General features: G+C 39.9%; 1 protein-coding gene across 9 annotated transcripts in view; it reads right to left on the reverse strand.

Moving 5' to 3' along the window:
- LOC109407097 (neuronal acetylcholine receptor subunit alpha-7) overlaps positions 1-22,125 on the reverse strand; it is a 349,591-nt gene that overhangs the window by 25,247 nt on the left and 302,219 nt on the right. Inside the window, exon 12 of one of the 9 annotated variants that reach the window (XM_062851755.1) lies at positions 5,368-9,254. The exons of the other annotated variants lie outside the window; for them this stretch is intronic. Within the exon in view, the coding sequence (XP_062707739.1) occupies positions 9,131-9,254 (124 nt within the window). The 3' untranslated portion in view covers positions 5,368-9,130. Of the gene's footprint in view, positions 1-5,367; positions 9,255-22,125 lie in introns of those variants that run through there. 9 annotated transcript variants of the gene reach the window in all.

The following is a 22,125-nucleotide window of genomic DNA, read 5'->3' on the forward strand; positions in this document are numbered from 1 at the left end:
CGTAACGCACCATTATAAGGTGATCTACCCACGTTACGGGATACAAGCGAGCCATAAGAGAAATTGAACAGAAATTGAAATTAACAGAGGGCCATTGTTGAGCAACACACCGAAAAAAGCCAATTAAAATTAATTATGATAAAATCATGCGGTGATTAAACCTAGTAAATATAGAATCTAATTGGCAAAAACTAATAAAACTTCGGTTCGCATTAAAGATCATTAGGGTACAATAGGAGCATGCGAGATGAAAACGCGAGAAAATCCAATAACTAACGTTCGCTCGACATGAATCTCTGAACAAGTACCACCGATCGATAGAACCGAAAATACCGCCGAGCAACATTTAACAGATCACAACCACGATCTTTTTGCCTGTCTAGGGATAGTAGTATTCATCTAACTACTATTACCTAGCCGTTCAGCTCGAGAACGCATGGCAAGAAGATCGTCGTTGTAATTGTGTTGCTCAACAATAGCCCTCTTTTAATTTCAATTTCTGCTCAATTTCTCTTATCGCTCGCTTATACAAATACAAATACAAATACAAATACAAATACAAATACAAATACAAATACAAACATTTTCAAAATGGAAAATTATTGAACAAACTAAATTTGATGATGCGGAATCTGAATATCTTCAAATTTCACCTGTTGATGATTATGTTGGGAGGTATGTTGTTCAGTCTTTGGAGATATAACTCAAAAACGGATTCTTAAGCTTAAGAATCCGTTTTTGAGTTCTACGAAACACTGCGTTGTGCAATATCGGCAACAAGCGTGGTCGACGGAAATTTCGCAAGAGTTACGTCTGTTTGTCTGCGACATTACCCTTATCGTATACGGTGAGTCGGTTGAAGAGATAGAGCTGACGGAAGTGCATGCGATCGACATAGTGGAGGAGTGGATGAGGTCGAGGCAACTGACACTCGCACATCACAAGACGGAGTGAACAACTGCAAGTCTGCACAACAGGCCAGTGGTCACCACGGGTGCACACTGGGGCAGAGCTGAAAATACATGGAAAAAACCTCTAGCTCGTCGAGATGTCGAGATACTTATTTGGTGTCTTCAGAGAAAATATTTCTATGGACATGGTCGATATTCTGAGCGATAGGTAATTTTTCTTACGTTATTCGCATAAAAGTCCTTTAAGTCATTTTGACCAAATTACATTTTAGCGATATGGTGTCTTCGGCAAAGTTGTTTGGCTATTTATGCTGACAAAGTTTGCTGAAGACGTCAAATTTCCAAAGCCTACTATTCTTGAGATACTGACCGATTTATAAAATACCCACCTAAAATCGATTTTTTTCATTAAAATACGTTTTTAAACAAATTTGTCCGTTTTCGAGTTATAATAATGAAAAATACTAAAATAAAACAAATGTCGAGGAAATTAGTTGTGAAAAATAAAATATGCATTGATTTTACAGAGAAAGTTCCCGAAAATCACGCAAAACGTATATAGGACGTTCTTGCAGTCGGGCAAGTTCGGGCAAGTGTTTTCATTGGCAATCACCTAAAAAATACATTAGCTTTCATGTAAAAAATGTTCACAGACATGATATTTAATGATTTTTTTCTAAATTGAGTTCAAAGTTTACTGTTTTGGGTAAATAAGTATAAAATTTATGTTCATAAAATACTACGTTTTAAGATGCCAAGTGAAACATAAATAGTATAGATACAATCTAGTAATAGATTTAGTTGTTTCTAATCTCCAAACATATTGTAAAACACAAAAATGTCCCAAATGCCGCCAATAAATGCATGCCTTGATTTTATAGTTCGTTAATGATTTATTCACACGTAATGTATTTGCGTGATGATTCAACGACTGTTTTACAACACATCCAGAGTATGTAGAGATCTAGACATTTGTTTGCTTCCTGTGATGGTCACTAATTGAAAAGACAGCTAAATAATAGAGGAATCAAATAACAAAGAATAGTTATTAACTGGTATATTTCTGATGAATTGTTATTAATTTTGCTTAGTGCGCAAAATATTTAAATATTTAGTACGTACGACTAGGTTAAAATAATAGAAAAGCTTTTCTACATTTTTTTATTCACATGCTTTTGAGTTTTTAGAGCATTGAATATATTTATTTATGCTTATAAATCTCCCCATTTTTTAATATCTATATCAAATAAGATAATAATCATACAATCAAAAATATTCATGATGTGTGACTGAATAACGCATTGACCAATGATAAAACCAAAGCATACTTTTATTGGCGTTTGGGACTTTTTTGTGTTTTACGATTTGTTTGGAGATTAGAAACAACTAATGACCATTTTGTATGGACAAAATTTTTTTTGTATGGACTAATGACCACGCAGGGGGGGGGGGGGTTGAAAAGTCCCAAAAAAATGACCACGTGGTTTATGGACAGCCCCAAACCTGTGTGTCCTGTGACTGAAATGCATCTACACTTTTCATGGTTCACTTGGCTTTTAAAACGTAGTATTTTATGAGCATACATTTTGTACTAATTTACCCAAAACAGTAAACTTTAAACCCAATTTAGAAAAAAAAAAACATTAAATATCATGTCTGTGGATTTTTTTACATGAAAGCTTATGTATTGTTTAGGTGGTTCCCGATGAAAAAACTTGCCCGAACTTACCCGACTGCAAGAACGTCCTATATACATTTTGCGTGATTTTCGTGAACTTTCTATATAGAATCAATGCATATTTTATTTTTTTTTCAACTAATTTATTCGATATACACAGCTAATCGCGTTCGGTAATTTTTACCGAAATCTCAACCGTTGAGCGTTCGGTAATGGGTTTTAACGAAATTCTGTAAAAAATACCAAATTTCGGTAAAATGTTATCGTTTATCTGTCAAACTCTAACGAATTTCGGTAGAAGTTGCTACTTTTACCGATTTTTTCCTGCAAAACAAACAACGGTTGGGATTTCGGTAAAACATTACCGAAGTCGATGATTTTTTCTAGCTGTGTATGTTTTATTTTAGTATTTTTCATTATTATAACTCGAAAACGGACATTAAGTTTGTTTAAAGACGTATTTTAATGAAAAAAATCGATTTTAGGTAGGTATTTTATAAATCGGTCAATATCTCAAGAATAGTAGGCTTTGGAAATTTGACGTCTTCAGCAAACTTTTTCAGCATAAATAGCCAAACAACTTTGCCGAAGACACCATATCGCTAAAATGCAATTTGGCCAGAACGACCTCTAGGACTTTTATGCGAATAACGTAAGAAAAATTACCTATCACTCAGAATATCGACCATGTCCACAGAAATATTTTCGCTGAAGACACCATATGAGGATCTCGACGTCTCGACGAGCTAGAGGTTTTTTCCGTGTATTTTCAATCCTGCCCTAGTGCACATTGGGCAAAATCAAGCCCAAAGGTGGAAAAAATTAATAACTTCCTTAATACAGGACACTATGTGAGCATCAATGGCTTATTCGAAAGCAAATTTTCTCAAGAATTGGTTTGTGGATGATTCATGTACGGACAACTTCTCTGAAGCGAGTCATAGCACCCGTTTTACCCCAGTTCCCCCTAAAATTTGTGAATTTCTGTTATTTTACGGCACTTGTTATGATTTGAATGATTATTTCGCTGGGATACCATCGCCCCACTCCCATTGAGTAACGTTACATACAAAAAGTTATTAAAATGTTGGAATTTTAGGGTGTTGTGGGGTCAATTAGGCAATGGTATATTTTCAAGGTAGAAATTCATTTTATATTTTTATTTATGATTTTTTACATGGCAATAACTAAATAAATGATCGAACACACATGGTTTATTCCTAAAGAAACCATTTTTGGCGAGTTTGATCTCAAATTATTGGTTATATTTAAGTTCTCCCGCATTCAAATATGAGTAGTTCCCATCCTTATACCACCGATTCCAAACATTTCCAAACGATGAGCCATTGCTTATATACTCCAAAAATATCCTAAATGTTGTTTGCGCATAGCCCCATAGACCGGAGGTGACGGCATCATATAGTTTTAGAGCTTAGTTTACCCAAACTCCCCTATAAACTTTTTTTTATTGCTTTTAAATTAAAACAACTTTAACTTGAAACTTCTATGCATGATATGAGTTAATATTGATGAAGAGCTAACCAGTAATATCATTGCATCCTATGAAATTTGGAAATTTAGGGCACAATTGGGTTAAATGAAAAAAAAAACAATCAAAATGACCATATAAGTTGACAAATAACTTGTTTGAAAGGTAATATCCATACGAGTTCATTAATGACTGATTGATGCACAGGTAGAACACATATAGCCGAAGCGCTTAACGCGCGAGTATTGAACAAAACCATGCTGAGAGTGATGGGTTCGATTTTTTTGTCGGTTCAGGGTTTGGCATTATTGAAATTCCCTTGACATAATGTCAAATGAACGACTGCATTTCCTCAAAATTGATGTGTGTATCAACATATTGACTTGATTTTTCGTATACGGATAGTACTGGCCGTCAATTTTAATGTGGATTGATTAAAAATTGTATGAGGTATGTCGAAAAACAACCCGTGCAAAGAAAGAATTGAGTGTATGTAATGTAGGGTGCAAGACTTTTTGACAGGGTGTCCGATTTTGCACAGTACGTACAGCAAAGTATCTAGCCGAATACAAAAAAATCAAGTCAATACCAACATCTTAAGGAATTTATATCTAACCTGAAAAGTTTGGTTTTTTGTGCAATTGAACTTGATTAATTACTAAACTTTTCTTTTGCATTGACCATATCCATAACTGATCTTCGTTAGCGAACAATAGAGACTCACAAAAAGTATTGCAATAGTATTGAATCACCCTATCGAAGTGAATATCTCTAAAACCAGAACACCTACAAAAAACCGCTTTCAGAAAAGTTGTTGCCTTTGGGCTTCTGAATAACGTTGATGAAGACAGCATCTTTGTAAGGTATTGGAGATATCATGGTGAGTAAATGCGATACAATATTGTTGTAATACATTTTTTGAGTGTATACTTATGACGGGTAGTGTACTTGGCTAAGTGGAATAAGACTGTCATATTATTAGTGTATAGCAAACCAAATAAATACCTATTTGATGATTAAGTTGCTATTTCGTTAACAAAAATATATCGAATGCATTTTGGAGACATTTTACTACAATGTGTTACTATAACCCCCATAAAGTCTATCGGCAAGCAGCAGTTTGCATATTCTCAAATTCACGCTACAGCTCTTCACCATGAAATGCTTGGAATGGTGAATAATGGAAGTGTGGGACATGGATTTTAAATATTCTTTCACGTATTGATTATAAATTTCTTCATCTTCAATATCAAAATTTTGAGAAATAAACAGCAGCATATTTTGCCCCATTATCCCCCAAACGTCCTATTTATATCATCTTTCATGCATACTCATTGGAATCAGAATGTTATAATATGAATGATATATTATATTAACTGCAATGGAACAATTTAACGCATATACTTTTAGGGAAATTTGGGTGAAACAGGCTTTACACCCCGCTGAAGCAATGTCGTAAGTACAAGAATCATTCGTATAGAAATTATCTGCCAAACAAGCTATTTATCAACTTATATGGTCATTCAAGCTTTTTGAATGTTTTTTTCACAATGGGGTTGTGCCCTAAATTTCCAAATTTCATAGGATGCAGAGATATTACTGATTGGCTCTTCATCAATATTAACTCATATCATGCATAGAAGTTTCAAGTTAAAGTTGTTTTAATTTAAAAGCAATAAAAAAATAAGTTTATAGGGGAGTTTGGGTAAACTAAGCTCTAAAACTATATGATGCCGTCACCTCCCGTCTATGGGGCTATGCGCAAACAACATTTAGGATATTTTTGGAGTATATAAGCAATGGCTCATTGTTTGGAAATGTTTGGAATCGGTGGTATAAGGATGGGAACTACTCATATTTGAATGCGGGAAAACTTAAATATAACCAATAATTTGAGATCAAACTCGCCAAAAATGGTTTCTTTAGGAATAAACCATGTGTGTTCGATCATTTATTTAGTTATTGTCTTGTAAAAAATCATAAATAAAAACATAAAATGAATTTCTACCTTGAAAATATACCATTGCCTAATTGACCCCACAACACCCTAAAATTCCAACATTTTAATAACTTTTTGTATGTAACGTTACTCAATGGGAGTGGGGCGATGGTATCCCAGCGAAATAATCATTCAAATCATAACAAGGGCCGTAAAATAACAGAAATTCACAAATTTTAGGGGGAACTGGGGTAAAACGGGTGCTATGACTCGCTTCAGAGAAGTTGTCCATACATGAATCATCCACAAACCAATTCTTGAGTAAATTTGCTTTCGAATAAGCCATTGATGCTCACATGTCTTGTATTAAGAAAGTTATTAATTTTTTCCACCTTTGGGCTTGATTTTGCCCAATGTGCAGTGTGGGGCGGGTGCTCGATCGAGTCCAAGCGCTCACTGAGGCATCTTGAAGTCATGGTCGACGACAATTTGAACTTCTGTAGTCATGTCGAGTATGCCTGTAAAAGGGCGAACGTGGCGGTTACGGCATTATCAAGGGTGATGTCAAATAGCTCAGCAGTTGCCTCGAGTAAGCGAAAGCTGCTCGCATCAGTAGCGGTGCCCATACTACGGTGTAGCGCTGCTGCATGGTCGAATGCGCTCAAAGTGAAGCGGAATGTGGAGCGACTAGAAAGCACGCACAGGCTAATGTGCCAGTGCATACCGCACCATCTCGAAAGACGTGGCATGCGTGCTAGCGGGCATGATGCTGGCCGAGGATGTTGAGTGCTACGAGGAAAAAGGAACGAGAGGTGCGCGACGAATGTCCGCGCTTTACGGAGCATGTGATTGGTATGCGGTAAGGATACTACTCCCAACGACATACATAGTTGAACGGATGTGTGCCGGGGTGGAGAAGTGGAACGTCGTAACGGCCACGGTATCCGCAATCGTGCTTCATCTCCAGAGGAAATGGTGGGCCGAATAATAGTTAGTCGAGTTGGCTCCCTAGAGGACAGATATACGTGGTAGCTGAAGTTTAGCAAGCACGGTCTCACTTCCACAAAGTCATCCCTAACGGGCGTACCGCGGAGGCAAGGTAATGTAGTGGCAGAATGAGGTTTTTCTACGGTGTTTAACATCAACAGATTACCTCACTCTATATAAAAACCACCACCACTGAAGTGCTGGTGATCCAAACGGGTCATGACGTAGTTGACCAGCGAAAAGTTGGTTGCTGCGTTGAATCGGGTTTCGGTGACGACTCTGACGTCGATCTTGTGCTGCTCACTTTTACAGAGCGTGCGTTCCAATTTCCGATTCGTATTCCTTCCTCAGGGCCCATACTTTGCGAGGAAGGATTGAACCGCCATTTGTTCTTGTTTTGACTGGCATGATCCCAGCCGGTCGAACAAGCTCATGGTAAGTTCAGTGACTACCTCCGGGCGGTAGAGAGAACCGTCGTTCATTGGATGAGCGGTGGGACGTCTGCCTAAATTCCCCCGCCAGGTGGAGGGATTCGGTTTCGCTCAGGCGATGTGGTGGTGGTTGCCACGAAGCGATGCTGGATGAAAGAGGTTGGCTGATTTGTCCCGCGTTGATGGTTCACATTCACCGGTGGAAGGTTTGTTACTTGTAGGGAAGCCGGAGGAAGTATTCCTCCGTCGCCGCGATGATGGACATTCTGGGCCGTGCTGGTACTTCGTGAAGGCTTTCCTGCGGATCTTCAGGAATTCCGTTGTTTTAGGTATACGCGGCTGTTGCCCTCGTGCTTGCCCCCGCAGTTCGCACACTTTGGGTCCATTCCTTCATCCATCGAGTCGCATGACTGTGTTATGTGTGGTCCAGCGCACTTGCCACTCCGCGGTTGCATGTGTCTTGGTACCACGTCCGTAGGCGAGGCAATTGCCGCACTGGATTACCTGGCGTTTTCTCTGGCGGAACTTGTCCCACCCGATGATGATCTGGAACAAAGCCTTCATGTTCCGGAGTTCCTTCAGAGTAGTGGACTCGAGGTGGACCAGGTAGGGCTGGTACCGTTGGTGGTTTGCCTTCCCCACGCCGGATGGTAAAAACGTTTAGAGGCTTCAGGTTGTGCACCTTCAGCTTCTGCATGATTGCCTCTGGGGTATACTCTTCCAGGCCGCAAAGGAGTACCTTAAGGGGCCTGCTTCCGGGCACGTGCAATATCCTAAATTCCCGACGCACCTGTATCAAGATATACGGGGTGCATTCAATTTCTTTTCTTTAAAAAAAAATGAATACCACGCTATATCGGTGGCGAGTTGAAATTCCTGACCTACATCATGTGATCGCTTGGGGGTGACCTAATTCCAAGTTTCTTTTCTGGGTCACTAGTGAGGATCACTGTTTGACCAAAGTTTGTAAAAGTTTTTTTTATTAAATCTTTTACGATTTCTTATGTGCGATGTATTGGTTTCGCCTGCCTGAATTCTCTTTTTGGTTGAACTCAGATGAACCCCGAAAGAATGTTTCGAAAACCGCGATTTTTCGCGTTTGGCCTGAGGTGGCCTGGCTGGGTTTGTTTTGCACTTGATTTGTTTTGAACTCAGGTGAACCCCGGAAGAATGTTTTGAAATTGAGACACCGTATTGATAGCGTTTACACTGAACGAAAACCCCCCTAATAAATTGAATAATTTTTGCTTCATCCGTGCCCTTTCCCTTTTTTCCGACAAGATTTGGATGATTTTCATCCGATTGAGCTTCCTTCAAAATAAAAACAATATGAATGTTTCCCCCTCGAAAAAAAGATGATTGTCATTACTTCTTAGGGAGTGGATAAAACAATGATTATCATTATTTTCCTGAGTTAATTTAGTGTGGGGTGTTCTCATGCAGTACAAATTTTATAAATTAAAATAAATAATCAAAACATCAATTTCGAACAGATTTTATCACTTTATTACTTAGTTTTTTAAACATTTTTAAAAAATATGTACTTGGAACCCTAGGTCCATTGGATCCAGCCATATCTCAGGATGTGATTTTGGACGCATATTTCCTGTAGAAAAATATCAATTTTTCGATCAATAATGTTTATAAAATTCTTGAATTATCCTAAAATGATTCATTCTTACCTTGCGTGATGTTTTAATCACAACACTTGTATATTCCCTCCTCCTGCGGGTTAGTCCGGAACCAAGAAACAAGCGAAATAATTTTTATACAAACTATCAATATTCGCCATATTGGTTTTGAAGAATGACATGTTGATCTAGAATTGAATGATTTTCGGTATGGAATATAGAGAAAAAAGCTTTCAGATGTTTTTGTGGTGATAATCAGTCACAACAAACCCCAAGCGATAAATCGTTCATTATCTGTGTCAATTCTAATATGATAACAGGATGATTTTCATCCTGTAGGAGGGAGAAAAATCATTCTGAACTGTAATCATTCAAAATTCGAATTCTGAAGATTTGCACCTCATTGAATGAAGAATCATTCTTTGTGCGGCGGGGGTTTTCGTTCAGTGTAGTCTCAGGCTAAGATGGGACATGACAGCTGTCTGGTAAAAGCCCTCCTATTATTTTTGTTAGACTTCATATAGGGGTTGCTCAAGTGTTGCCAATAATATTCATATGCAAATCAATAAAAAAAATTGACTATTTTTCTTAAGCTATTTTGTTTCGAGCACGCTAAAACCGCTCAGTACCTAAAACGTGTAAGGCCTACTCATAAGTGCATAATTTCCAGACCACACAAAAATGTGTAACAGTTACACATTTAAAAAAAAACAGACCGTACACGCTTCTAGATGCAAAATTTCGATATTTTTTTGTTTACCAAGGTCACTAGGAAACCTTCCGTACAAATTTTTTTGCGAATTTCACGATTTTGCGGACGAAGGAGCTGATTTTGTGATTGTGTAAGTGTTACACATTTTTGGTGTAGTCTGGAAATTATGTACTTAAGTGCACTGCCAGCAAACCTTTAGATTGTTCGAAAATTAATAAAAATGATGATGTTGCATATTACTGCGTCCACAATTTATCGTTTTGTACTTCATTTCACTCTGTCAAGTTGAGGAATAAAAACAGCACAGAAAGTGTGAAAATGATTAGTTTTGATGTTTAACAATTGTCAACAATACGAGGTTTGAAAAACCAGTAACTAGCAACACGGCAAACTTAACAACAAGGTGCCCTCTTGTAAACGAACGTAACGGGATGCAACGCTGCTTTTGTCAAAGTGGTCTTTTTGACAGGCAAATGGTTTCGTTTTTGCACTAGCACCTGACGGGTCCCCTCCCAGGTCTCAGGCGGCCTGACTTCTTTTGTTTTGAACTCAGGTGAACCCCGAAAGAATGTGTTGAAACCGAGACACCGTGATTGCGTTCGGACTCAGGTGCCGTGGCTGGGTTTGTTTTGAACTCCAGGTGAGCTCGAAATTTGAAACCGCGACATCGTGTTGATCGCGCTGGGACACAGGTGGCTCGGCTTGAGTTGTTTAAACTCAAGTAAACTTAAAAAAATGTTTGGATATAATTTCAATCAACATCCGTGGCCGGGACGCGGCTAGGGTTCACTGTGCCCAAAAAGGTACGCTTCAATAACAAGGCGGGTGCTTTGTTCTGGAGAATTTTGTGCCAATTTCCGATGATGATGATGACGATGAAGACGATGAAGATGATGATGATGATGATGGTGATGATGATGACGATGAAGATGATGATGATAATGAAGATGACGATGGTTGGGTTCAATTTTGGACACACCCAAGCCTTGGGTACGCCCAAGTGAGGCGGGGCTAGGAGATTTCGGCTTGGGTATTAAGATTCTTATTAGGTTTTTTTTTTCGAACACGCCCAAGGCAGGCGTGGTAGGGAAATATAGGCCTTGGTGTTAACATTCTCAGTAGATCTTGTACCGACTTTTCGAACCCTCTAAGCAGAATACCCTCTTTGAATGAGTGTAATCAGTTTCGTACCTTTTAATTCCGCCCTATGTTGCTTATCCTTTGACAGATACGCGTATTTCGACTACCACTTGTAACCTTCCTCAGTGTCAGTTATCCACTGTGGATAACTGACACTGAGGAAGATTACAAGTGGTAGTCGAAATACGCGTATCTGTCAAAGGATAAGCAACATAGGGCGGAATTAAAAGGTACGAAACTGATTACATTCTCAGTAGTTTTTTTTTTTCGGACACGCTCAAGTCAGGCGTGCAGACCTGTGTACAGAAAAGGCGACAAGGGTTTTTTTTTCTTTAGTTTGGCAAAAGGCGAAGGGGCGCCCAATGTATGGAAGACCGCCAATGGGAGGGGTTTAACCCCCAAAACCATTGGCGGAGCCAGCATTTGCTTTTTTTCTCTCTCACTCTCTTAAACACACACGAGATGGAGAAAGATAGAAGAGGGGGCAGCATGCCTCCTATTTCATGTCGCTCTTTCTCGTGCATGTTTAGGAGAGTGAGTAAGAAAAACGAAAAGGCTGGCTCCGCCAATGCCCAAAACCCCTCCGTTGTGCACGGGCTTGTGCGGATGTACAAGTGTAGCAGTCTATTCGACTTCGGATTCGAGCGACTTCAGATAATTGTTTTAACGCAATGCGTGGTTAGGAAATCTAGGCTTGGGTGTTAAGATTCTCAGTAGGTTTTGTTTGAACACGCCCAAGTCAGGCGTGGTCAGGAAATCTAAACTTTGATGTTAAGATACTTGGTAGGGTTTGGGATACGCCCAAGATGGAAGAACCATAACTTTTTCAAGACGAGAATGATGGTAATCATAATGATGACGAGTAGGATAGGTAGAGTTCTAGGTTTTTAACTTTTAGCTTTTACATTTTGGTGTCGAGGAGTTTAGACACGCCCAAACGGTTTGGGCATTGTTTAGGAATTTAGGCTTTAAATACTGAGGCTTTTGCATCGGTCAGGGGCAGTCAGACAGTGAGTTGTTCAGTATTCGGTTAATCGTCTATCAGAACGGGACAGTACAGCACTGGGAGTTAGAGACGAGAGTTGAATAGAATCGGTGGAAGAGTGCAGTCCTGTAAAATCGGTGCAAAGGTTCAGTGTAAACGTTAGAATAGTGAACAGAAAGATGTACAGTCCCTCTGATCTTGTTAAATATTCACGAAAGTGAAAACCGACGTTGTGAGAGAGGAAAGTGCCATAATTAAACTTAGGAATGTTAAGGTGACTAATGAAAAGAGAATTGTTCAGATAAGTGTTAAATTCAAAATAGTTTATTAAAAAGAAAAAGGACTTCTGTGAATTTCAGAAAAGATATCACATTCCTGTGTGTGAGTTTTAGATGGCCTCTGATCATGCAGGGAGCGCTTCACACGTCGTGGATGTAGAATTTCATGGTTATCAAAGCATTTTCAACAGTGAAATTTCCACATGGCTTGGCAGCCGAAGCAAATCAAGAAATTGACATCTGACACAGAAGTTTAATTAACGACAGTCAAATAAACAGAATTTTACAAGAAGCGCTCTTACTTTGAGTGAAGACTGTTTCCACCCCAAATAACCGATCGACCAGACTTGATGGTTCATGATTCGAATGAAACTGCAATTCTTTTAAAATAGGGAACTGAAAATATTCTGCTGAAAAACACATTTTTTTGACCCACAACGAACAAAGTTTCTGAAGGGAATGTGTGCTAGAGTGTAAACAACTTGTAGTTACAGTTGAATTGGCCTTGAAACACTGTGTCTATTACATCTTAATTGATAGAAGTGCTTGAACTGTTTGAAGTTTGCAACTATCGAGCGTGCAAGTCAGGCTTCTTTGGATGACAGCCAATTCTGCGTTGATGATCATTCAAAGAAAAAGGGAATTTCATCGGACAAAAATCGTCCAAAACAGCATATTATTACTAATCTTTCCTAAGATTTGAATTTGAATAAAAAAAAATGATGTTGGCTCCGTATGCTTTTGGGCGCATGAGCCTTTTAAATAAAGAATAAGGATAAAAAAGCAACTCCATGTTACCGATCCTATTATATCCTTGCTTCATTCCTAAAAGTCAAATTAAATATCGTACTTCAACGATAAGCGCAAAAAAATCAACGACGAGACTTCAGACAGTCATTTCATGAGTTACAGTATGTACTTCTACGGAAACTGTCCACCAAACCTCCTACGGAAATAAGTAGCGATGACAATGATGAAAAATACGTTCCCTCCAAATCTTACTGTTGCTGCTGTTGTTGTTGTATTGTGGACCCTGAACCCTTGTTGCTGTTCGATAAGGTGGATATCACAGACAAACAGACGTAACACTCTGATAATTCACATCGTACACCGATTGAACGGTCTTTTTCAAAATTTGATAGTTGGCCAACTGCCCAACCGTGGCGCTCGCATCATTTTTGTTCGAGTTTGACACGCTCACTACCGCCACCTAGTTGGTGGTCGGCCAAACATAGGCCTTTTAGCATTGGGCGAATATGTTTTCGTGACTATGATTTGAATCGGAAAATGTTCGAAGTGTTACGTCTGTTTGTCTGTGTGGATATGTTGCATTTAGCCTCTCGACAATGATGACTATCTTTACTATAGCTGTTGTTGCTGCTGTGGCTTGTGTCCTTTGCTGCTTGATTGTTTTGATTTTGAAGATGATTACTAAAATAACCTTTTGATATTAGCCTTTGTTATCTGTAGCTTTTGCTGATCATTGATGCTTTACCCTCTTTGTAGCTAGCCAATTCAATTGCAACAGCGTGTAGTGAATTTTTCATGTTCAGAAACATGTTAGAATGTAGTATAAGTATTGTTGGCGCGTTAACCGTGGCCAACTCCGGTCGGGTCGGGTGGACTGTATTTCTCGGGACATATGGAAAGAATTAACACACTGTTTTCTGCTAATCACTGTACTTCACTTTACTTCCTCTGAATACACTTACTACTGAACACTACTGCAACAAACTGCCCATTGTAAAAAGGCAGTTTGTTACAAGTTGGTTCGTCAGCATATTTGATCATAAGCAGTAGTTGAGTGTTTTTGAATGTCCAAATTTACTTTGGATCAATCAATTCAGGCCAAACATGTCTAAAAGTCCTATCTGCAAAAGAGAGGCTCTCTTTGGTTTCCCTCTCTTCCATTAATATATCAGCTGTTTATTTGTATTATGATTGTCTCCTTGCATCGAACGATGGTCAAAACAATCGTCTTTTGATTTGTACTGCAAAAATAGTTGAAAAATGTACCATTACATTGCAATAATTGAAAGAGAAAGTGAACAAAGAGAGCCTCTCAAATGCAGATAGGACCTATTGAAATGTTTGGCCTGAATTAGCATTGAATCGATTTTGCTTAGTTCCACTCGCCACTGCGAGCATAACAAGCCACATATAGCCCTGACTTTGAATACTTTTCAAGTTCAAGGGGAGAAAGCTCTGCATACACCATATGCGTCAATATTTATAAACACTCTTCCTCTAAAACGATCACCGATAGTTTGGCGTTTAGCTGAAAGTTGTTTATGTTTGGAGAAATTATCGCAATGCGTGTTGCAAGCGACAGTCCGTCTTGGGTTTTCTGGTTGTTCTTCCCTTTAGAAGAGAATACCTCTTATGGGACATGGCATATGTTTCAGGGGGTAGGGAACAATCAGTACAACTGTGATGATGAGTATTTGTACTACAGGGGTGCTCGAACGAATTTTAGTACGAGACATATTCTTCATATGTTTGAGTACGAATCAATCCATTGGGAAACTTCATGTACATCGCGGATAAGATCTTATCCCCACCACTTTGTGTTAATAGTGAATGGGTCCAAAAAAATTTTATTTGTAGTGGAGATTTTTTTATGGTTAGGGGTTGAACTAGAATACTCCCCATCATATTTCTCGGATAAATATTCCGAAGTTAAAAAAAATATAGATTCGATCTCTCATTTCCATTCATCACGGATAAATATTCCGAAGTTTAACGAATACAGATCCGATCTCTCCCTTCCATGCGTCACGAATAAATATTCCGAAGTTGAACGAATATGAATCCGATCTCTCCTTTCCATTCATCACGGATAAATATTCCGAAGTTTAACGAATACAGATCCGATCTCTCCCTTCCATTCGTCACGGATAAATATTCCGAAGTTGAACCGATCTCTACCCACCACTCTTTAGGGATATTTTGTAGGACTCGTATCCCGATCAAGACCGATCGTGGATCTGATCTCTCCCTTCCCAGATGATGTAGGAAGCTGCCTACACTCAACGATCTGTCTCTTGGGTAGGCGGTTCCTGGATTGGAAGTAACGATGTGGTAACTCTGTCGTATTGCTGGTTCTAGTGGGTCGGTTGTAAGTAAAATCCTCGATGTGGCTGTATTTTACTAATTTCGCTGGGCGGAAAGAGGCGTCTGAAGGGATGTCGTCGGTATGGACATTCTCTGATCCTGTTCGGGTTTCAATCGGCTTGTCGGTAAAATTTTTCATTGCGTGCTCCTCAAGCATTCGGAAGGTCGAGCTGTAATAGGCGAAATGTTGTATGGAGTCTCACAGGTTCGATATCGGAACAACTTGCTGGCGGTTGGACCGAATCTTTCTCTCGGAATCGTTCTCAAGTTTGTCATGCAACTGCTGTGAGTCATTTGTTGAGCGGATACTCTACTCTCGTCGTTTGGGCTTGGTTTTGGGGCGACACTTGGAAAAACTGCAGGACATTGCTCAGCAGGGTCGGAAAGAGCTTTCAACTCTTTCTTGATCGGCGAAGTCGATGTTTTACGTTGTCTTGGCTGGTTGGCTACCTTTACAAAGGCGTTGATCGGCTGAGTAGTTGCGATGTCGTTGATCGGTTGCCTTAGCTCTTTGTCGGTGTCTGCGGGTTGTCGAATTTCGGTTTCGGAAGAATCAGCTAAGTTATAGGATATCGAACTAAGAGCGGCTTGGGACTTAGAACTGCACTTCATACTCTGGGATTGGTGAAACACATTCCTTGGAACGGACAGGTTGTTCTTCGGTTCCTGGTCTCAAGTATCCTTCTTAGGCGATTGGTTAAGGTACTCTGTTCGTGATTGCGAGCTCGTCAGGTTCTGATTGGATGAGAATTGCAAACACTGCGGGGTAAACTCACAGTTCTCCTGCACTAGGAAATTCGACATTTCGTGGCTCGGCAATTCTAGGTCCTCCTGTAAATTTCCAGGCGTGCGTGTTGACAACCCAAATCTCTGCAAATGCTGGGATATAAAGCTTTCGCCAGTCCGATCTGTAGTTGTCAATAACGGTGAGGATCGGAGGTTGCAAAGGTGAATATTGGTTTGTAGCGGGATGCGTGTCATGAGCGTTCAACAAGTCACCAATGATCGAGCGGAGATGATTGTATCGCTCCTCAAAGTCGATGTATACTTCCTCTTGCTCTCGTAGGGCCTCCTCTAGAACTAATTAGCAATTACAGGCGCGTTTTCGGTCATCGGGTTACTTATAAAACAACGGTTTTAATTATAGCCGACGTTTCGAGCGTTTATTCACTCATCTTCAGGGCAAAATTAAAGATTGTTTTTAGGTCAAGTGGGTTTGAACATGGACAATTTGAACGGCTGACAACATTACAACAGCTTTCACCTAGGCACATCTAAACCTGTTTACACATTACACATTCCAGATCGGTGCACGTTCACGCTGTTAGTTCGTAAATGTGTCGAGTCGAAGAGTTGTCGCTGTAGAGCACCCTCTTCGACTATCAGTGAAAACGGGGATCTCAATCGTGGTCTGTAGATTCCTTCCTCAGTGGGACTACACGAGCTGATACTGTCGGATAGTTGCGCTACGATTGACGTTCGGACTTGGAGCCAGCAAACGTGTCGGGGATTGGTATCAGACGGCGATACAACTTTTCTTTGGTGGTAAATGTCTCGATAGCACACTGACGTGTCGGTTATCCAGGCGGATATTGCGATCAACGAAATCCTTCTCTTTGGGGCGCTACACGTCCAGGTACAAGTACCTCGGAACTTGTCGGAAAATTGGTGGTGGTAGAGCACGGAGATTTACGTTGTGGTTAAGAGAATGCGGCGACGTGTCGGAAGATCGGACGGCGATAGTGACCAACGAGGGTCCAATTGGGAATACACGTCCTGGTTTGCACTTCTGCTCGGTTGAGACGTGCCGGAAATACACGGAAGATTTGCGTTGGTATAGGTAGTAGATCACTTTCTCGAAGCGAAACATGTTGTGGTGCTGGACCACGGCAACGTGTCGGTTGGCCAGGTGGCAACAGTGATCCTCTTGGAATACACGTCCTGGTTTGCGACCACGGAGACGTGCCGGAAAGCCGATGGCGTAGATGTTGAACACTTCTCGAGGATACACTTCCTGGTAAGGGCACCACGCAGACGTGTCAGAGGGCGATGGTAGTGAACAGCGATACACTTGTGGTTCAGTGACCACGGCGACGTGTCAGATGGTCGGGCGAAAATAGTGATCAACGGACTCCTCTTTGAAATACACGGCCTGGTTCGTAGCCAGAGAGACGTGCCGGAAATACTCGGGATGAACGGCGATGTCGTTGATCACTTCACGGGCGGTACACGTCCTGGTGAGGGCACCACGCAGACGTGTCGGATGACGGTGATGATCAGCAGAAACCTCTGGAATACACGCTCTGGCTAGGATGCCACGCAGCGTGCCGGAATAGCTCTCGTCGAGTGGCGGTGTCGATTCCTTTCCACAACGGGGCGGAACTGGATTCGGTTCAAAGAACCACTATGTTGGCGCGTATCCAGGGCCGACTCCGGTCGGGTCGGGTGGACTGTATCACTCGGGATTCGGATGAATGGAATAACACAACACTGTGTCTGCTAATCACTACTTTACTTAACTTTACTTCCTCTGAATACACTTACTACTGAACACTTCTTCTTCTTCTTTATGGCACGACGTCCCCACTGGGACTTGGCCTGCCTCGCTTCAACTTAGTGTTCTTTGAGCATTTCCACAGTTATTAATTGAAGGGCTTTCTTTGCCTGCCATTGCATGAATTTGTACATTGTGAGGCAAGTACAATGATACACTGTGCCCAGGGAGTCGAGAAAATTTTCCCGACTAGAACGGGAATCGAACCCGCCGTCTCCGGATTGGCTATCCATAGCCTTAACCACTAGGCTAACTGGAGACCCCACTGAACACTACTACTACTATTTACACTGCTGTTCACTACTGTTCACTTGACACTCGATGTATATTCGCGGATGATTGAATCAAGACTGAACTGTGCGGTCGAACTTGTCGCATATTTATATGCGCACGGTTTTCGCCTGGAACATTCGCGCAATATCGCTACATGTGTTCCAGACGCGGGGGGAATCTTCTCGAAGGAGCGCAAGTTGAACTCACCACCCTGCTGGGGTGAGTTTCAGATGAGTTACCACACTGGCGACGGTGACGATGGTGGGAGCCTCTCCCTGCCACTCACAGGTGACATTTACGGTTGCGGTGGGAACTCACGGTCGCAGCAGCGTAGGCAGGGTGGGTCGTGTCGAGGATTACATACTGATGATTGCGTGCGGCGATTGGTTTAGGTTATCTGTAGAGAACAGTTGGAATGAAAAGGCAGGTGGAAAGCCACAGTATGGCAATATCAGCGTCGGGCGTCCAATGCAATTAGAGTCGCACTCGTTTGCGGCCTGTTCCTTACGGAACAAGTATTAGGTTAAGTTTCTTCTTCATTGATGCTGGTTTGTTTTGTCGATGTTGCTGAATGGGTCTCTTTTGGGTTTCTTGATAGATCTCAATGGCTACGGATAATAAGTTCAAAACAACGTCTCTGCGTCTATGTTGATTCCAAAGCTATTTTGACCGATGATAAAATGAACTTGTGTCATATACAGTGTCGGACAAAATAATAAGACCACCAGCCATTTTTCATACAAAATGGCTAAGTTTGACGATCTGATGCTCGGTTTCTAGTGAACCGATTTGGCTGAAATTTTGACAGCCGCCATGGAGTTACGTGAATTTTGATTTGTATTTAATTGATTGAGTTCTGTTCACTACATCAAAAGTTACAGATATACGAAACGACAAAATAATAGGACCACTTTCAGATTACCATCACCAAAGGATATTTGAGAGTATCTGATACTTGATGATTGATAAACAAGTACTAAAATTAAGGATGCCATTTAAACTTGGGGACATTTTTATGGAATTGGCAACAAATAACCATCATAAAAATCTGGTGTTAGAATTTTGTCGCACCGTATATCTGTAACTTTGGAAGTAGTGAATAGAACTCAATAAATTTAATACAAATCAAAATTCCCGTAATTCGAAGTCGGCTGTCAAAATTTCAGCCAAATCGGTTTACTAGAAACCGAGTACCATATCGTCAAACTTGGCCATTTTGTATGAAATAGGACCGCTGGTCTTATTGTTTTGTCCGACACTGTAAATGTTCAAAGCCTTTGCGCGCGTAAGTTCACGAAGTTCAATGAGCTGAAATACAACTTTATTGATAGCAAAATGGATATTATTTGCATGACTGAAACCTGGCTGAGTGATGTTATAACTAACCAAATGATTTCCATGAAAGGTTATAGTTTGCTACGAAATGATCGAAATAGACATGGTGGTGGCATATGTATTTGATTCAAATCCAATCTGAATTGTGAAATTGTGAAAATGTCTACACTATTTGGTAACGTGAACCACACAAAATATCTACTTCTTGAGTTCGCGGTGGTGGAACCCCCTTTTAACTAGCAGTTTATCACAATCCCCCAGACATCGACTGCTCAGATGTCCTAAATGAACATATGGTCGGGGTTCTGCTAAACCGAACCAAAGACCATTTTTTTGAAAAATTGAGTTTTCTTAACCATTAAGTGAAGAAAATGATGATCTTCCTTCCATGTAAAAATTCAGTAATTCTGACAGCTTTTCGTGGAGTAAATTCAAAATTTCTGTTTGGCGGAACATACAAAACATCATGTTGCATCCAACCAGAGTGAACTGTAAACCATTCGATAGAATCAGCGAAATATTTTAGTTTTGGTCCAGGTGATGAACACTTCAAGTTTTCCTCATCGCCGTCAGATTTTTAACTTCTAACCGACTCATAGAAACAATCTGTGAGAGAAATGAACACTTTATTAGAAATATGAGTGTGGGAGGAACCAATTATGTTTCGATGGCGCTGATTGCCATTTTTCCAAATCATATTCAGCCAGACCGAACCAAGTCCACAGCATTTTAAAATCAATTTATTCTCAACAATACAAAAACCAACTGGTTTTTAATACCAGCGTTATGTCGATACACCTCATACTTGTAATTTAACACAGGAGCCGTCATTGAACAACAAGCCTAATTAGATTAATAAAGCTTGAAAAAAATCAAACACTTGGTTCGCTTTGGCTGATCGAAAAATGGCGTTTTCACGAAAACCATCCTTGAAACGAATGTTTAGAACTTGATTCAGACTTAACGACTGACCTTCAGCAAGGTAATATGACCTAGAGGTAACGCGCTTGGTTATCACTCAGATGATCCAAGTTCGAATCTCTTTCAAATTTTTGAAAACTTTTTTTGTACTTAGTGCACTTTGGCAGAACATTTTCATGGTTTTCTTCGACCAGCATAAATTTGAAATACACAAATTGCTCCACATTCACATCTCAGGACCTCAGGGTATGCAAGGACATCGTTTGACATAATCACTCTTGCACTGTGCCTCCACATGCACCGCTTATGAAGAAAAAGCATGAATGGGAAAAGCTGAGCTGGGAGTTCTTCCGTCGTTCATATTTCAAACTTTTTTGAGACCTTCGTGCTACCATACTATACGCGTCCTTTTTGATTCATGTAAAGGATTGTGAGTGATATCGATTTCAACTTGATAGACGATGAAAAATCGAGATATTTTTCACTGTCCAACTGGTTTTACCTAAAACAAAAAAAACACATTCAGCCAAACTGAACTATAAACCATTTTCTAATGTTTTTGATTAGCCAGAGTGAACTGAGTGCAAAGTACCAAGAAATAAAATGTAATTATATCAATGATTCCAAATAATTTACATGTATTCTTAATTTCTGATGGTTAATGAAGGCTTGCAAGTGTCAAGGCTCATATAGTGTGTGAAAAAGTTTTTGGGGGCTGTTCATAAACCACGTAGACCAAAATTTGGCCATCTCAGACCCCCCTCCCCCCTCGTAGACTTTTGTCTATACAAAAAATTTAAAATTTGTATGGAGCGTAGACTTTTGCTAGACCCCCCCTCCCCCCAAACAGTCTACGTGGTTTATGAACGGCCCCTTATTAATCTCCGCTGATGTTTATTTGTGAGTGGTTGAACTTTAAGCTTAATTATCTCGGAATTATCTTTTTGGCGTTTAGTTCGGTTTAGCAGAACCCCGACCATATGGAAGAAATTACTGAGGCTTTCCACGGACCAGCACGAATCCATTTTAATCGATGTTTTTTTACTTGATATTTTTGTATACTATTCCTTTTTATGTGAGAAACCATTTTTTCACATCAAAAGCTCATACTTTGTCTCGACTAACTTTCAAATAGGGTCTTTGAAAAAATGGAACACAAGCAAATAAAAAATTAAAACACGGAAATGGCTTGTTCGATCGGAAAGGTGGTTTTCAGCAAAGTTGTAGAATAATATATGGCAGCTGTCAGGAAAATACACATTGAAAATTTTATTTAGTTTTCTTTTGAAAAAAACTGAATTTTGTTACTAAAAATTAAATAGGTACCTCAAAAAGCTATTTTTCACCTGCGTGTTTTTTTTTTTTTTGTGAGAATAAAGTTCATTCTGTTAGCTATCATCTGTAATTTTTTTTATAAAAATGTACAACAAAGTTATGGTACTTTGAACATTTTTGGTTGCGTGTTTTTTTAGAGTTTATGGCGAATTTCCCGCAAACTCGATTTTGGGGTTGGCAGCACTCTCTCAGAATTCAATGGAATTTTGTAGGTATGAAGACTATGTACTTTAAAACAACTTTGCATACTTTGTTGTTCATTCTACACTAATATTTGAAAAGGGCTTAAGTTTTTTACTATTTTTAAAAACCAATGTTACTTAAAAATAACATGACCTACAAACAAGTGTGGTATGGGTAACTTTAAGGAAATTGTGTGAACTTTCAAGTAAAAAATTGTAACATTGAAAAA

Source organism: Aedes albopictus, chromosome 2, assembly GCF_035046485.1.
Source record: "Aedes albopictus strain Foshan chromosome 2, AalbF5, whole genome shotgun sequence".
In the NCBI taxonomy this organism is placed as follows: domain Eukaryota; kingdom Metazoa; phylum Arthropoda; class Insecta; order Diptera; family Culicidae; genus Aedes; species Aedes albopictus.